The following is a 19,076-nucleotide window of genomic DNA, read 5'->3' on the forward strand; positions in this document are numbered from 1 at the left end:
TCCCACAAATTGGCATAACAAAATCCAGGAAAGGAGCAAAGCACTGAAAGCACACCATGTGCTGATCGGACTGAGGAGTCATAAAATGAATATGCTCTTCTGGTCATCATAGCACTCTAAAGCCACAACAAAGAAAGGCCTGCAGTGAGGAGAGTGGTAATATAGGCCCAGGCTTTCACCAGCTGTGACTTCTCTGTGCTACTTTGTTAAACAAGGACAATAACATCTTCCTGTCTATGCCATGGGTCCTTAGGAGGAAGAAATGACAAATTTGTAAAGGTGCTTTAAAAAGCAAGTGCTCAACAATGTACATTATCTGTACTCCTTTATATGAGCCAAAGAAACAAACTGAAACCTCTTACTGTGAATTTGCAATAATTAAAATGGGTGAAATTACCATTGGTACTGTCCATACAAACTAACTATCAAACAAATTAATAAAGCAAAAAGACTGCAGGAGATATGTTTAATCAGACAAAAGCAAATTGCTTTCAAGTATATCTAATAGACATTTGTATACAAATGTTTAACCTGCAGATCCAGCAGAACTCTCACCTAAAAAAAAAAAACAGAAAGGCACAAAGAGAAATTTCTTATACAATATCTTATAATTCAAACCAGTGTGACAAATTAGTTCAAATCATGTTTTGCTGAAGTTACTACATTAATATAATAAGTGCTGGGCCGGCCTGGTGGCGCAGTGGTTAAGTTCAAATGTTCTGCTTCTTGGCGGCCCGGGGTTCGCCAGTTTGGATCCTGGGTGTGGACATGGCACCGCTTGGCAAAAGCCATGCTATGGTAGGCATCCCACATATAAAGTAGAGGAAGATGGGCACAGATGTTAGCTCAGGGCCAGCCTTCCTCAGCAAAAAGAGGAGGATTGGCAGTAGCTAGCTCATGGCTAATCTTCCTCACAGATTCAAAAATATATATATATAATAAGTGCTTACAGAATTGAAGCAAGGTTGCTGATTTTTAAAACATATCTGTACTGTTATCATTCCTAAAGGGGTAGGAATGTATTCTTTAAAGGTAAACCTTCCAAGTGTAGCAAAGGAGTAAAACTACTTCTGAGAATTGAAATAATTATAATTTCAATCTAATTATAAAAATTGAGTATTCTTGAAAAGATAGGGCATCAGAGAAGAATACAGAGAACACAGATGTCTGTCATACCCTTTCTTTAAGGCCGGCGTTTGCATTTTTATTAAGTTAAGTTGCCCCTCCCTCTAGTCTTTGGCTGGTCTTAGGCTCTTTTTCACTTCTATTCTTTCACTTTCCTTGAATGAATATTGTATTCTAAATATAAATTTACTTCCCTGACTCTGTCTTTTCTTCAGGCAGCGTTTTCATCTACTCCATCAAAGTGGTTTTAATTCGGTGTTACTAGTCTGTGCCGAAGAAGCTACCTTTTAAGTACAATGGACTGAGCTGGGCTCTGTGATGATGAAAGGCAGTAGCTCTGCTCCTAGTGCTATTAAGACTTCATACTTACATGGCACTTCACCTACATCATCTCACTTAATTAAAGGCTGTTCACTGTGGGCAAAAGGTAATCATGGTCAAAAACAACTGGGGTAGGGATAGTAAATATGCTCATTATGATACTGTGAAACTATATTCCTAGAACAAAAGCACTTACTTTCTGGATGATTGACTGTCCCCAAAATATATACTGAAATATACTTACTAGGTAATTAAACTTAGAAGATTTTTCACTGTGTGTGTCTATTTGTATTTCTTATTTTGAACCCTGTTAATGCATTAACTCAAAAAATTTTTTAAAAAGACAAATTCTGCTTCAAAGAGGCACATTTTATAAATACATTACAAATATTTGCAAAGCTGCCTTATCCTTAGAAGAAACTTTAAAAATAAGATTCATATTAAAATGTTAAAATATCTTCCATTTCAATAGAAAAAAATTTTAATGGGAAGACAATATGCAAACATTTCAAAAATAAGGCCGAGCTAAATAAGAAGAAAATAACGGGAAAAATTAGGACAAACTTGGCAGATCACAAGTTAAAATGCAGAAATGCCCAGGCTTCGCAACAAAACTAGTATATCAGGAAAAAAAGTTATATTGAGAGAGACCCTTCGTAAAAGTGGATACTAACTGAAACAAAATAAAAGACAGAAATGCCAAGTTAAAAGAACCTACAGTTTTCGTTGGCATTGAAGCCTCTAAGAATGGCCTTCAGTTCCTGGAGCTTCTGATGAGCTCGTGCATGGACGCTGTCAATCAGGAGTTTTTCTATTGATAAGTGATCAATCTGCATAAACAGGAACAATAGAATTATATGTGCAACTTAAACATTTTTACTCTAAAAGCCTGAGAGATTACTGTGATTCAAGATATTTCCTTTTAGAATCACACTGATTAAGTGTTAATCAGTAAAAGAAAGTAAACAAAGTTAAAATAAACTTACATGGTATTAGTAGCTTAACACTTTGGTGAGTACAGATCAAGATACTATACGAAGAAGTTATCATAGTGATCAAGTGCCAGACTTTAAAAATAAAATGGCGATTTGATCTAAATTACAAAATTTGAAAGAACATCTTAAAAATTATACATCATAATATTAGATGTTAAAAAAAACAACAAATGTAGAAGCACAACATTCATTTAAAACAAGTTTTAAAAAGGGTTTTAGGAACAATTAGTACTTTAAAGAATTTGTGCTAAAACTTTTAGTATAAATGGTAAGTTATGTACATTTAATCAAACCAATATTGAAACATATTGAGCTCTTTTACCTTCATGGCTCTTTCTACTAATTTGGAATCAGAAGCTGGCAAAGGAGGATCATGAAAAATCTGTAAAGGCTTGGAGACATCATTCTCATCAATTTTAATTGTAACTTTGTGAACAGATGCCGTCCCCGTTTTCCTCCCTAGAACCTGTTGACTAACGAGAAAAAAGAAATATTAAATTTTTTTCAACACAGCCCATTAACTCTTGGAATAAAATAGACACAATCTATTGTGCACCTTAGCCAGAGCCTGGAACACAGCAGGCCTTCATTGTTTGTGGAGGAAATAAATTAATACTGGGAAGACAGCTATTCTGTAATCCAACACAATATTTGATTTACTGCATTTTAAAAATATAGACACAGAATTTAAAAATAAAACACATGCACACATACCAAAAAATCCCCAAGCAAAATAACCTGTCTTCTAAGTGGTATCTGTTCACCTCTGATTTCTTTACAGAAAATGAGAAATAAGCAAAGTTCAAACAGGGAATCAAAGACTATAAATAGCCTGATACTGATTTTCCCTAAAACTCTCCCAAGAAAGTTTTTAAAAGGTGCACTTCAAAATGTAAAACGGTGATAAGCAAGCATGTTTTTAAAAATGATACCCAATAATCTAAACTAAAATGGTCTTTTAGCAGCCTGGTATGAGCCCAGAGTAAACCTTTTAAGAATAGTCAGTCTTAGTACAAATAGATAATGTCTAAGTATTTAAAACATGCCATGTTCTAAGAAAGGTATCAATTATGGATGTCCTATCTGGTCTATATAATACCATGGGACCTTACTATACAAAATCATGTTGCCAGAGGCACACAGCTATTGATATAAAGTAAATCAGACAAATGAGAGAAAAAGACAGAGTATTTACAGTCATAGCATGAACCCACCAGAATCAACTTTACTTACTTCCAAACTGAGAGGGAGAGACACTTTCCAGCATGATACCTTTCCACCTGCACAAGGTCTCCCCACCGCTCTCGGATTAACATTAGAGTCTGGGAATGTAGCACTTCTAACTGAAGTGATAAGCAGAAAGAATCTGATGGATCTCGTTAAGCAAATCTAATATAACATATCACTACAACAGTAATGAAGTACAAGCAAACTTCATTTAACAAAAGCTCTATTCCCAAGAAGTTGACTATGAAGGAAATTTCTGGAATTATATACCTCCAATGACTCACCCTAAAAAGTGTTATAATTTGTGGCATAATTTTAGAAAACCAATTTAATTTTGAACCAATATAAACAAATTATAAGGTCCAGTTTGCCCCTTAATTCATCATAGTTTAGAGAATATAGATAGACCAAATAGTGCTATTTTTTTCCTCCAAATAGTACTATTTCTAACTCATCATTTTTCACTTTTACCTGCAAAGTCAACAGTAAAATTTAAAACTCGATTTATTATAGACATATCACTATTCTTCACACTGGCCAGTTCCCCAGTCCCATTTCTACTCAAAAAGGGGCGAGGGAGAGTTTTGGCTGCTGCAGTTCAGGACTAGGGGCAAATGGAATTGTGGGGGAAGAGGGAGACACAAAATCCTTACAAATACATGTCTCAAATTCCAGAAGGATACGTAGGCAGTTGTACATGTCCTGAAGAGGTTTCTCATCAGCAAAGAGCCTAGACTGTACCAGCTGATGGATAAAGTTGATTTGCATACTATGAACCAAGGCTCGCCCATCTTCCATTGGTAGGAGAAAAGAAGGTGGTTAATCAGAAAAGCGTACAGATCGTGTCACAGTACCAACTAAGGAAGAGTATACTAATTAGAAATGAGTTAAGAAAAAACTGAAATTATCTATGGAAACCAGAAAACATTATTCTTGAGAAACACTGAAACCTCTATAGTTAGTAGGTAGTTATGATTATCATAAAATCTGCTTCAAATTACAGGATAAATTGGTAAACACACTTAGTATTATGTAAGAATGTTTCAATAATATAAAAACACCAAAGATTTAAATCAATACTTACGATTTAAATCAGTATTTATGATTTACCTCCGGTTTCCTTATCCTCAACTAGAATTTCTAGCTTGAGAAGACGCCATGGAACATCCGGGTCATCTCCCATCACGGTTAAAGTGGCTTCAAATTCTCCTTCAACTCGAAACTTCACTCGGCCATTTGCTTTTAGAAGAAGAAGAAGAAGTCTACTTTGCTAGAAAATGAGCAGCCTCCTGCTAACCTAGAACTTTCAGTCTTGCTTATAAGAGATTTTAAAAAGACTGAATGATTCTTCCTAAGTGTTCAAATAATTCAGTGGTTTCTGCATAAACAGTAGCCAGCTTCCAAGTCATCAAGAAACCAAAGGCAACTCTTCTAACATCAACACTATTTTCTTGAGGTTCAACTCTGGGACCAAGTCTCTCCACCAGCCCCATGAGATCTTACCCACTTCCCAGCTTCAAATACCAGCACTGTATTTCCAGGTACTAAAGAGAAATGATATGGCTGACAAGTCACAGATTCCAACACTACCAAAACTGTAGGTCAATACTTCACAATGATATTTCTTTGAATAAAATCCCAAAAGCTGTTTAAAAATATTCTAACAAGTCAATTCTTAAAAAATAAACTTCAGATACATACCAACTGTAAGATTTGCTAACTGAGGAGGAAGATCTGTGGTTACAAGCCGATGTCTAAGAATCTGGTTCAGCTGGTGAAGTGTGGCTTGTTTCTCAATTTTGGTAATTGGGTCTGGCGGGATAATTTTATCCTACAAAAAATTTAAGTAATTTTTAAATAATGTATGAAAAGACATAATTTTTACCCGCGCCTGCCTTAACACAGTATTTTCTTACTTTACCCAAGAGAATCTCAAAACTCATTTCTTTTTCTTTTTTTTTTTTTTGAGGAAGATTAGCCCCGAGCTAACATCTGCTGCCAACCCTCCTCTTTTTGCTGAGGAAGATTGGCCCTGAGCTAACATCTGTACCCATCTTCCTCTATTTTATATGTGGGACGCCTGCCACAGCATGACTTGCCAAGCGGTGCCATGTCCGCACCCGGGATCCGAACCAGCAGACCCCAGGCCGCTGAAGTGGAATGTGCAAACTTAACCACTGCACCACCGGCTGGAGAAAACTCATTTCTGCAGTCTATATCCAATAATAGTGACCATTACTATCATGCATTAGAGTGCCAATGATTCTACCAGTCATCCGGCTAAGATGGTAATCCAACATGAACTTCTTCATGCTCCATTTATGAAACCAACTTAATGTCACTAGGTAACTTCCACCACTTCTTAAAAGTATAAACTACAATAGCACCATAAGGAAACAACTACCACAACAATAAATTTTAAAACACACTTCAAAAAGCAACTAGCATGCAGTATTTTCACATATGAAATAGATGCAAGTTATATTTGCATATCTGTTCACCCTCACACACAGAAAGATTCACCCATTTTGACAGCTATTCACATTTTGGCCCCAATTTATTTTTTTTAAAACCCACAATTTTAGTTATAAAAGGAAAAAAGCAAACAATATGAAATATCTGTGTTAAAAATATAAAACACTTTTTTGCTGGGCTGCTTAATAATATAGCAGAATCCAACGCCAAAGCCTTCAACTTTTAAGAATGGGGTGGGAGTGAGGGAGAGGAAGGAATGCGCTTACCCTAATGCAGGTTGGCAGCCGTGGGTAAGACCCAGTAGTCAGTACATCAATGGCATATGGGATGGCAAAACTAGGCAGGCGTGCATGGACCAGAGCATCTCTAGCCAACGAGGCCAGGCGATCAGCAGTGTCCACAAACAGGATGGCTTGCTGATCTAAAAAGCTCGAGATCATCTTTAAAGCAAAGGGTAAATGTATTAAGCTTCCTTGAAAACCGGCCGCTTTTCACTTCAAATATTTATTCATTCAAAAGTAAACTTTGAAGGGAATTAATACAGGTTTTCCATATTTCAAAATATTTCTTCAAAAATTTTACCAGTAATTCAAAGAAGAAATATTTTAGAAACCAATAATTTTCTATCAATTGGATTTCTAATTCATTTCTCCATTCTTAACATTTCACATACATAATATCACAAGTTAGGAAAAATAAATAGAATAAAATCCTCTTTACTCTTACAGACTTTTAGAGTTGGTTGGTAACAAAGTAGTCAAAATCAAAGACCTCCCGGACCCAGACTGTCTTAGCCTCAATTTTAATTCCACAATTTACTAGCCCTATAATCTTGGGCAAGTTACTTAATCCCTCTGTGCCTCATTTTTTTTCAACTGTAAAATGGAGATGATTTCTAACCTTATACGGTTGTTCTGAGGATTAAGAGTTAATGCAAATGAAACCTTCGGAACAGTACCTAGAACACAGAAAACACTCAATAAACACTGCCCGTTATGAGATCTAAGCCAACTTCATGCCCAATACAGAAATCCTTTCCATCAGTTCTCTACTCAATGCATGTCATAAGGGCACCTAAACTAGTAGAGCTCATCACAGAGCTGAAAACTACTTCCTTGAAACTTTTTATCTTCTAGCTCTATTCTGGAACAATACTCAAAGTCTCTCCTATCCTTACAACAGCAGAAGCCCACCCTATCTTCAAGCTAAACATTACAAGTCACTTCAACTAGTCCTCACATCTCCAAATTCCTGATTCACCATCCTTGTTCCACTGCCTGGAAATGCTCCAGTTTATCAGCGGCCAACTTAAAATATGGTGTCCAGAATTAGTACATCATGCACACACCATGCCCTACATTTTCTCAGTATTTCCACACTCATTTTATCTGATTTTCACAACTCTAGTAAAGAGATAAAAACAGATAATTACTATCACCTCAGAGATGAGAAAATTGAGACTTAGGTTGAGACACTTGTCCAAAAAAGGACAGTCAATAATCAGAGAAGCTGGAACCAAAAAATGTTTCTTCCAACTCTTAGACTAGCACAGCCCAGTAGAAGTGCTACCTTCTCTGACTAGTAAAATGGATTTCTATCAATGCCACCAACACTAACTTCTTATTAGCAGCCATGATACTGTTAATACATAGGAAGCTTGGAGTCAACTCAAAGGTCTTGATCTTTTGTACATGATCTCTATCAAGCAAGGTCTCCTTTCCCATCCTGAACCTAAAGCAAGACTGTAATCTGTCTGATTTTAACATACTTAAAACCATTTTGAGTCCTACGTCTCTCAACTGGTTTTTACTTAGATTTAGGTCATTCCAAGTCTCCCTTCACTCAGGACACTAAAAATGCTTATCAGACCAAAGCCAAAGCCAAATAATACTAAAGACCCCCTCCAGAAAGACATGTATCAATCCTAGTGGGGTGCCACAGTTTACCCAGCCCACATCGCTCCACCTTAAACATGCGTAATTAGTGAAACACTCTAAACTACCTTGCTCAACTCAAAATACACTAGCTTCAGCTATATTCCTTTGACTTAGAAACCAAATTAATAAAGATAAAACTTTAGTTCTGAGTAACTTATTAGTGAATCCATGTAGGTCCCTAATGATCACCACGTTCTTTGTTTTTTTGGTTTTTAAGGTACTCACATACCAGCTGTTAATATTGTTAATAATCTCCTTTAAAATTTAACTGAGCACCAAATAGACATTTCTCTAAGGAAAATATACAAATGGCCAAAAGCACATGAAAAGATGTTCAATATCACTAGTCATCAGAGAAATGCAAATAAAAACCACAACGAGGCGCCACTTCACACCTACTTAGGATGGCTTAGAAACAACATGTCAAACAATAACATGGGTTGGAATGGAGAAAGTGGAACCCTCATACATTGCCGGTGGGAATTTAAAATGATACGGCCATTTTGGAAAACAGCCTGGCAGTTCTTCAAAAGATTAAACATAAGTTACACTAAGACCCAGCCATTCCACTCCTAGGTATATACCCAAGAGAAACGAAGACATATGTCCACACAGAAACTTGTATTCGAATGTTGATAGCAATATTATTCATAATAGTCAAAAACTGGAAACAACCCAAATGTCCATTAACTGATGACTGGATAAACAAAATGTAGAAGATCCACACAATTCGGCTATAAAAATGAACAAAGTACCGATACATGCGACAACATGGATGAACCTTGAAAATGTTATGCTAAGTGAAAGAAGCCAGTCACAAAACACTACATATTATGATTCCATTTATATGAAATGTTCAGGATATGCAAATCCACAGAGACAGTAAATTAGTGGTTGCTTAGGGCTGGGGGTAAGATTTGGGGGTGACAGCTAAAGAGTACAGGTTTTCTTTTTGAGATGATAAAATGCTTTAAAATTGACTGTGGTGATGGTTGCACACATCTGTGAATATACTAAAAACCACTGAATTATACCCTTTAAATGGGTGGATTGTATGGTATGTGAATTATATCTCAATAAAGCTGTTTTTAAAAAAGCTCTAGGAGAATGAGAGAGATATTTTCTCTTTTTCTTAGATAAAACATTATCCAGACTGTTTTACCATTAGTCAGAGTTCTATAAACTGTGTATTTATACACTCAGCTACACACATAATATGTCTGGCATAGCTAAAGATCATTATCTATTAAGAACCTCTAATGAGACCAGTTAAATAATCATTAGGCTGAGAAGAGAAGTGTCAAAACATGAATAATCGTCTAATTCTTCAGCTGATGGACTTTATCCCTGACAGAGACACATCTGTATCTACATTCATGAAACAAAAATATCAAAACTTTACATAAGTTCAATATGAGACTTTATTCAGAATGTGACTTCTTGGAATGGTCAATTCAAAAAACCGATAGAAAAATACTATACTATGAATTAACGAAAGATGAATACAATATGTCTCATATCAAAAACGAGAGTTTTGGATTTTGCTTGATATTGTTATTGAGCACAATTCAGTAATATCAAACAGGTAATTTAAACACTCATAGTATAACTAGAGATTTAATGTCAGATCTGAAAAACTGAACACTTAGATTTGATATACTTCAGTAATACCTAACTTTCCATGGAAAGTCTGAACATCTTTAAGAAAAGATTACCCCAAATTAACTAATTATTGAAAAGAAACCTTAGGCTTTTCAGAAATACTATATACCATGCTTCTTCATTTCAGTCCAAATAGATTCATTAGACTCGGTGCCCAAATTTCCAAAATGACAAAATGAATTGTAAACTTTCTGATAAATAAGCTTGGAATAAGCCTGTTTATTAATATTTATAAAAAAACTATTCTTTGAATGATGCTTTACAGTATACAAAAGACTTTTTGTCTACAAACTTTAATTTCCCCATTATGTCTACAAACAACAGATGCATAAAAGGACCTTTTTTCCCTCATAAGGAAAACTTAATATATAATACAAAATATTCTCTCCCTAAATAAACTTTTGATCAATGTTATATAGAAGGATGATATCAGCATCCTCCTAGAGACAAAAGGTATGTGGCTAGAATGTGTCTTACAGAATTCTTCCAGTCTCATCACTGGCTTAGCTAGCAGAGCTGGAATTGAGTGTTAACTTCAATGTAAATCAGGTTTTATTTTTCACTTAAAAAAAAAGAATATTTTAGAATTTTAAATTCTCAACTTCTTCATAACCTCTTTTTTCTTCTTCCTTTCACTTGAGCAATTTTCACATAACCTCGTGAAACTGAGGAGAGCAAATGCAGTGGGCTCAAATTGAGGTGAAGGTGTCAGGAAATCATGTGAAAAACACAACTGTGTTGTAGATTTCTTTCTGAAGTGAAATTTTATGGAATAGGCAAACCCCAATAGATTTGCAAATACAAAATTACTATAAGAATATTTTCAACTTAGCTTGTCAAGGTGCTAACAACAAATTTATTATGGTACCTCTATACTGACTGGGTAGCTGCTAATTTTAACTTATCCAGGAAGCTTGACAAACTTAAGAGAATTTAAAAATGACTTGAATATAATTTCACCGACGTAAAGTTGTTTTCCTGCTTTCATCTATAAAAAGTGACAGTTTTTTTGTTTTTTTAAAGATTTTATTTTTTTCCTTTTTCTCCCCAAAGCCCCCCAGTACATAGTTGTAATATTCTTCGTTGTGGGTCCTTCTAGTTGTGGCATGTGGGACGCTGCCTCAGCGTGGTTTGATGAGCAGTGCCATGTCTGTACCCAGGATTCGAACCAACGAAACACTGGGCTGTCTGCAGCGAAGCGCGCAAACTTAACCAGTCGGCCACGGGGCCAGCCCCCTGATAAAGTTTTTAAGTGTCATTACATAATTGAGTGAAAGAAAATTTAAGCATCAGTGTCAAGCTTACTTAGAGCATCTACCCACTTCGCCCCGCTTTCCAAATATAATTGACAGTGGCTAGGAGGTTACTTGGCCTTGTAGAGCTGGGCCTGGAGAGCTGACTTCAATTAAAGTGAGTAAATACTCTCATTATTTTGCGATTCTATTCATTTTATGATAATTACTCTACCCTTTCCAATATGAACTCCATTCCCCTCATTAGAAGTGACTGAAGTAAAACAGGAAGGAGTAATTGTGTATCTCATCTGTTAACACCACACCATTCTCCCCAAGTTATGAGCGCAATAGGCCAACACAGGATCCCTACTGATGTGGTCCCTCAACACTTCTTGAACATAGCTTAAAACTTTCTTTTTGGGGGCAGATTTTAGTATCTTTGGTACACTTTACTACATGTCTCCTGTGAATTCAAAAGAGTGATTCAACAGTCAAAAGACTATGAGTTTCTTGAGAGCAGAGACTGTGTCTTATTAAAGTCTCCATCCACCAGACCCTATATACTATGCTCAATAAAGGTTTGGAGAATGAGTAGACAAACAAACAAACGAACAGATAAATGCTGTCATCAGCTCTGTGACCTTGAAGAAGTCATTTGACTTCTAGGAACCTTATTTCCTCATCTGTAAAATAACAAGAAAATACCAACTGCCATTCTCACAGGGCTATCAAGAATCAATAGGCAAAACTTAAGGGAGTAGTTTGCAAACTCTAAGGAACCGTACAAATGCAAGCTAACCGTTTACCTCCTTTAGTGCAAGTCATTTAATGTCTTCTAGAGTAATGATACCTCCAGACATCGTCTACTCTTTTTCTGATTAAGCATTCATAAACAAATACTAAGTTTCTACAGAAATATATTATACATAATCATACAGAAATCTGATTACTCACATAAGTAATGTCTCTCAAAACAAATCAGCAGATATAAGTTAAAGCTAAAATTAGAAACTATGTCTATTATAAATTAACATTCAAAACAATTATATAAAATAGAATCAAAACTTTAACTCACCGCACATTTTTCCACTTTGCCAGCATTATTTGCCCATTTTACTAAAGCTAATAATCGAACAAAGAGTTGGCGTGTCCGGCTAGCAAACTGCACTATTTCTATTTTCCTATAAAATAAAATAATTCTTAATGAACCAACATATTTGAAAGAGTACTTCACAATTTATTTCATCTCAGCTAAAATACAAGTCAATCTTTGTTTACAACCATTACAATGAAACGAACCACCTAAAATATTTATCTAAATGTGAATTATTGTCACATTTTGTATACCACCTGCATATGCTTTATTTGTCACCTCAGAGTAATAAATTCAAAGAATGTTTTAGCAATAGATCACATTTTAAAAATTAATTTTATATTGCAATAAAAGTTGTTTACTAAAATATACTAAATTCACAGATATAAAATTACTATATAGATGTTAACTGGGTCAGAGAGGGGACCAAATTTGGAGTCACGAATTATGAATTTCATAATTGAAATTATGAGTTATGAATTAGTAACCTTTTTGGTAAGAGAAATGAACTGAAACAGATCTTTACCAAAGCTTGAAACTGCACTCTTTCTACAAAAGCAAGGACCTATTTTCCATCTTGCAAGAGCATGATTTAAAAAGTCGAATAATCAAATAACTTATTTGGTAAATAACTTAACCAAACTTACTTCAGTGACAAACTTAAGATATTAAATTATCCAAGCAAATTTTAAAAAGTTGGGTACTAAAAATAAAAGCTAGAAGGTCTGTCCATACCCACCACAATGCTGCTTTTCCCAATACTCATCAGTATTTTTATCATCTCCGTACAAAGCCTTAAAAGCTTTACTAAAAGCTTTATGCTGTCAATCAATGTGTTAGCTAGACCTCTCAACTTCATGTCACAGCCACAAAACTGATAATCATACCTTTCATGGTTTACCTTAAGACACTGAAAAAATATCCAACAGGCTAGAACTGATGACAGGACCCAGCAGGACTCCAACCTCCCTCCAAGTGGACTCTGACCTATTAATCTTAACACAGCTGTTCAGTGACCTACAGATCCAACCCACATCTTTGCATCTTGCCAATATCAACACCACAAGGTAACACACCAAAATAAGAGTTTTTGCTGATATATAATCCTGAGTGAAGACCTCAGAGTCTAGCTCCTATTGAGAGCATACGCAGCCCACAAACCACCTGAAAGGATTCCTTAAAGATCAGCCAGCAATATGATTATTGGTAGTATAAAGAGAAGAACCAAGGACACAGAAACATTTATGACTCTGCCAGTGTCTATGAAGGATCCTAGGAGATAAAACAAGCAGAGCACCACAGGAAAGACTGGGACATAGCAGAAATGTTAAATGGACATTAAGCTCTGGCAGCCCCCTTGGGGCTAGGAGCCTCAGTACTGTCACTCTAACTCAGCAATGGCTTACAGAGGATGTGAGGTCTCTGCTTCTCTTCCAGAGCAAACATATTTGCATATTATTAATTAGGTTTCCTAAATGAGCTCCTCTACCAGAAAGGAGACGTCCCCCTTTGTAAACTATTATAACATGGTTTTTTTTGACATCGTGTTGTCTCAAGTGATAGGCAGTGTGAGTCAGTTTTCCAAGGCCTTCCTGCCCCACAGTGGACAGAAGAAATCCTGACTTTCATTTCCTTCCTTTAAAACTGACCAGCCAAACCATAACACAGGTATGCTTCAATTGTCTCTTCCACCTCTACCTTTTCGATGTATGTCTAAGTTCTATAATAAAGGTCAGTTGGGGGTAGAATATAGTCACTAATAAATGCTAAAATCCTCCCTAGTGACTTGGTATTAAAAAAAAAATCAACCAAGGAGCCTAAGTAGTGCCAAAGATATAGTCAAGCAGCCTATATTGCAGCCACACTTTAAATCCCAATCGCATGATTGCTTTGAAATCTTAATTTATCTTGTTCCTTTGGCCTATGCAAACACACTAGTATTTAGTTATGTCTTAAGTCCCAAACTCCAACTGAATCAAAATTCTCTCAACTATAAAACAGCAATAGCAGTAAGCAAATATCAATTCTCTAAAGATATCAAATGGTAAATTAGCAGCGAACTTTCTAAAGTCAGTCTGCTCCTCAGCTTCTTCCATTAGGGACTGTATCTTCTACATTTTCCTATTCCCCTCAGGGACTTGACCTGGTCAGTGACTCAATAAAGTCCTAGAACAGAAGGTCCAGAGTCAGTCTCACACCAAGTATTGTCAAGGAGGAGGAAATTACATTTCCCAGGGCTCCCAAAACATATGGTGTGAAAAACCACCCTAGGCTCTCTGGGCCTAGGTTTCTGATCCACAGCCCTACCACCCATTCCCACACACACACACACACACACAATCATAGATATATCAACAAAGAGACAGATTTAAGGTTTTTTCATACTCACCTTTCCACATCAGATTTCCTTGGCAGTCTAAGAAAAAGGGAAAAAAAGAGAAATTGACTAAATACATGCATATCTTCATCAAAGTATGATAATGGTCTTTGACTCTTTTAAATACTTTAATGTTTCAAAAAACTGGATAAATAACCACTACAAGCTTGTGCAGCTATCTACTCTTTTTAATTTTTGAGTTTCCAGCAACAAAGCTATAAGGGAAAAACCAACAAAGGAACATCTCTTTCCATTCAAAATTCAAAATCAAAAGGGAGTGCATGAACCTCAAAGATTTAAAAAGCCCAAGTCTTACCTTAGCACACTATATCATAGGGAGTCAGAGAAAATATAAGACCAAAATGGCCATAGATGCAGAGTACTACTTAGTTGCCAGCCTCCCATAACCAATGGAACCTTGCTTCCAAGCAATAATGCCTCCATGTTTTGTTATGGTGGGAAAAGTGGAAGCTAAGCACACAGAAGGGCCAGTGTCAGCCAAGGGTTTTACTGTAATTATGACGTTGCACGGCGGTTAGTCGTAAATGATTTATATTACTCGTAAACAGCTCTAGTAAGGTTTTGATTTCTTTTTTGCTAGTTCTCCAGTACTGATAGCCAGAAACCAATGTCCCCATTTTCCCTGATAAATTATACCATTTAACACTCTCACGTCCACTGATGCTTACAAAGGTCCTAATGTGCCTCCTGAATCACCACATTCTGTAAACCTCTATCTCATGGTCCAAGACTCAACGGTCTGAACAACTCTAAAGGCTCCCCTACATCTCATCACTTCTTGAAGAATACACGGCGAGCCGCTTAGATGTTCTTCTCCCACCCACGTGCCACAGGTGCAAAAAAACTAAAACCACCTCCAGAGAGTCGATGTACAAGGAGAGGAAACTATTAAAATGAGTTCTGCCTTGTAGTTACCTATAATTCTTAGGGCAGACGGTGGGATGGAAGCTGAAGCTATGACCCGAGTGATAAAGGAAACTAGGTAGGAGCTGGAAGGACCAGCAGATCAGAAGATGAAGCAGAAATTAAGGCCCTACTATAAGATTGCAATTGGCCAGTTCTTCTACATGCAAAAGCTCCTGAGAACACTCCTCTAGAAGCCACAGCCCTTGTCCTCAAGGGAGGGAGAGAATGAGAACCATGGATGCTAGTGTGTGCATAAGAGAGAAACAGAAGAGTAGAGCCTTTGGGGGTAGAAAGAACAGGAAGCATTGTTCCAGCTCTTCCCACCTGCCCCAGAGACCCTAAAAGGATCATCTCATGTCAGAGGTGGTGGCATTTTAGGGACAAAGGATAGGCTTTGCTGCCTGCATCCCTTTTCCCCCAATTTCTCCTAATCTATTTAAAATTTCTTTATGGATAACAAATCTACCATTTGGGGCAACAGCTCTAAAATGCAAATTTTTGGAAGTCACTCACAGAAACCGATTTACACCAAAGTGTGATAAGACAAGTTTACACGACTGAGATCCTAGCATTTTCTCATTTTAAAAGAGGTTTAAAAAAAGGACTAGAACCTAGGTCCCTAATAAGTCAAGGCAGTGTAAACTCTAAGATGAGAGCATGTACACTGGGGGGAAGGAGGAAGTAGACAAGCAGAAGGAAAAAATCAGAAATCTGGGGCCAAAAACAAACCACCTAAAATTGCCAAGGCTTCGTTTTCACTTTCAGTAGTTCACAGACAAGCATCAAATGTGGCAGAAATATGACTCTTATAAAGTGTACCTAGGGGCCAGGCCTGTGGCCGAGTGGTTAAGTTTGCCCGCTCCGCTTGGGGCAGCCCAGGGTTTCGTGGGTTCGAATCCTAGGTGCGGACATGGCACTGCTCAGAGCCATGCTGAGGTGGCATCCCACATGCCACAACTAGAGGGACCCACAACTAAAAATACACAACTATATACCGGGGGGCTTTGGGGAGAAAAAGGAAAAAGAAAATCTTTACAAATAAATAAATAAAGTGTACCTAGAACACTGCTTTTACATTAAAACATTAATCCTGACAGTTTCTACCTGGAACAAGGAAAAATACATGTTTTAGGAACTTCCAAGGAAAATTCCTAATTTTGGTTACCACAAATCAAAAGAGAAAAAGGTTATTTTATATGCCTATGTACCAAAAATAACAGTGAATTTTCCCATTAAATTCTCCATGGTCTACAATGATAATTCTAAAAATTCATTTGTTGATGTATTAAATCAATAAATACTTAGTTAAGCCCCAACTATGTGCCAGGCATCGTTCTAGGCCCTGGGGAAAGTAGCAAACAGATCAAACTCCCCATCCTCATAGAGCTTCCAGTGGGGAGGGGACAGGCAAGAAAGGAATAATGGCCAGTGGTGATAAGTGCTGTAGAGAAAAACAAAGCAGTGAGTAACAGAGGATAGATTGAAGGGGCAGAGTGCTTTTCATGGGTGGTCAGAGAAAGTCTCTGATAAGTTAGATCAGAACAAAGACCTAAAGGAAATGAGAAAGCAAACCACACAGATTTCTAGGGGAAGAGCAAAGGCTCTAAGGTGGGTGTGTGCCTGGCACTATCAAGAAACATCAAGAGGAGTAGTGTGGCTGAAACAGACTAAGCAGGGAGGAGAGTATTAGGAGATGAAGTTAAAGACGTAAGGGAAAGAAGGCACAGATCATGCAGGGTCTTAAAGGTAAGGTGACCACATGTCCAGTTTGCTCAAGGCAGTTCCAGTTTATGCTTGTTGCTCCGACACTATTATTAACAGCACCTTTCATGCTCAAAAGTGTCCTGATTTGGACCATAAACTTTACGGTCACTCTACATATTGGTGACTACAAAAACTTTTTACTCTAAGTGATATGGGGAACCACGGGAGAGCTGTGAGCAGAGGAGTTTTAAAAGTATCATCCTGGCTATTTAAAGGAGAAAAACCTGTCGAGGGGCAAGGGCAGCAGGCGAGATACCAGCTAGCAGACTACTGCAGCAACATGGGCGAAGGATTCACACTGGATGGAAATGTTGAAAAGTGGTCAGATTCTGAAGTCAGAGATGACAAGGCTTGCTGAGGTACTGGGTGTGGGATTCAAAGAAAGAGGAGCCAGGAATTACTTGAAAATTTTTGGCTTATGCAACAATAGGGAGAAGGGAGATACTACTTAGTCAAAGAGGAAAGGTTTGGGGAAATCAAGTGGAATCAGGAGTTTGGTTCCAGACTAGGCACATTAAAATGTCCATTAGGTATTTAAATATAGGCATCTGGGTATAGAGTCTGGAGCTCAGTGGAGAGGTCTGTGCTGGAGATATAAGCACGGGAATCATCATTATATAAAGGGTGCGGGACCAAAACTATATTCTTATTCTATAACAACAACACAGATATTTCTCTCTTCATAACTAAGTCCTAAAATAATAAGAAAAAGACAATATAATTCAAATAATTTCTACAAACCCCCTATGGAAAAACAAATTATACAAATCACACAACCACTGAGAGCAGTTTTCAACATTTTAGGACAGGTGACTGTCACATACATCAAATTTTCTCATGGATACTCTTGGATTTTTATGAAATCTGGCAATAACTGGTGCAGAGAAGTATATTACTACAATAATCCCTAATCATGACAGCTATTTAAGTTTCTCATTAGGCAGCGACAGCCTTCCTTCTGTCCCCTTCAATAAAGTACAGTATACCAAATATGAGTGAGAATGACGTTTTCCAGGAATAAGTGGAATCTATTCTTTTAGTCACCTGCAAACAAATATTTTAACAGTCTGTAGTAACGAATTACTGTGACACTTTACAGCCTAATATCTACATACTAATGTATTTCAACAGAAAACACTGATCTGGAGTCTAGCAATAGATAGATAAAAACTAACCTGGACAGAAACGAATAATTCTGAACCTGGATTAAAAAATGTAAAATAGTAATTCAAGTATTTATACCCCCCAATTTTATAGTTCTTTTCTTCACACACTGAAAATCATTACAGCGTATTCTGATCCTGTGCCTGAAGGGATTAATATCCTAATCATGTCCCAAGGCATTTCATTGGTAACTTGGTGATTTATAAACTCCCTTCATACTCCAGAGACAATAACAGCAGGCCAGTTAGAAAAAACCTTTTACTTACATTAAACGCGTGAAGACTTCAAACACTCTGAAACGTCCCAGGAAAAAAAAACCTTGGAACCTCAAATTTTGGATGCTTTTATACACAATACATCTCCTGAGTTCAAACTTTGTCAGAAGCAATTACAACCTACATTTAAAATGTACAGTCAAGAGGCTGTAAAACAGATTTCTTGTCTTTGGGCTTTTCTTTTTAAAGCCCGAATGTTATGTATTCCTAAACCCAGCCTTGGACTTTGGACTAAAAAGCTTCCAGCCAAGAAATCAATAGGGTTCTGTTGGCAACTGGAGCAAAAAATCCCAACGACGGGATTTTCAGTGAAAGCCTAACAACATGCATAATTAACAACTCTCCGGTGCTGCACCTCCAGAAAAGACCCCAAATGCAAAGCTGCTCCTGCACCTCCGCTGAGCCCCACGAATTCAGAAATTCTAGACCAAGCAGCCCGGCGGAGAGGAGAAAACAGCAGCCTTTGCGGAGAGGGAGGTGCGAGCCTCTCTCCGCCGGT

The 19,076-nt window shown here is 37.1% G+C and overlaps 1 protein-coding gene across 4 annotated transcripts in view; it reads right to left on the bottom strand.

Moving 5' to 3' along the window:
* MED14 (mediator complex subunit 14) overlaps nt 1-19,076 on the bottom strand; it is a 64,700-nt gene that overhangs the window by 44,863 nt on the left and 761 nt on the right. For 2 of the 4 annotated variants that reach the window (XM_001489243.7, XM_005614079.4), the window contains exons 2-10: nt 14,460-14,486; nt 12,053-12,158; nt 6,410-6,583; nt 5,370-5,499; nt 4,779-4,907; nt 4,352-4,459; nt 3,675-3,807; nt 2,764-2,914; nt 2,165-2,276 (exon numbers count right to left, since the gene is read on the bottom strand). In XM_001489243.7, coding sequence (XP_001489293.2) covers nt 2,165-2,276; nt 2,764-2,914; nt 3,675-3,807; nt 4,352-4,459; nt 4,779-4,907; nt 5,370-5,499; nt 6,410-6,583; nt 12,053-12,158; nt 14,460-14,486 — 1,070 coding nt within the window. Of the gene's footprint in view, nt 1-2,164; nt 2,277-2,763; nt 2,915-3,674; nt 3,808-4,351; nt 4,460-4,778; nt 4,908-5,369; nt 5,500-6,409; nt 6,584-12,052; nt 12,159-14,459; nt 14,487-18,568; nt 19,068-19,076 lie in introns of those variants that run through there. The other 2 variants (XM_070256802.1, XM_070256801.1) reach the window with 2 other exon arrangements.

The sequence above is a fragment of the Equus caballus genome, chromosome X (assembly GCF_041296265.1).
Source record: "Equus caballus isolate H_3958 breed thoroughbred chromosome X, TB-T2T, whole genome shotgun sequence".
NCBI classification, from domain to species: Eukaryota; Metazoa; Chordata; class Mammalia; order Perissodactyla; family Equidae; genus Equus; species Equus caballus.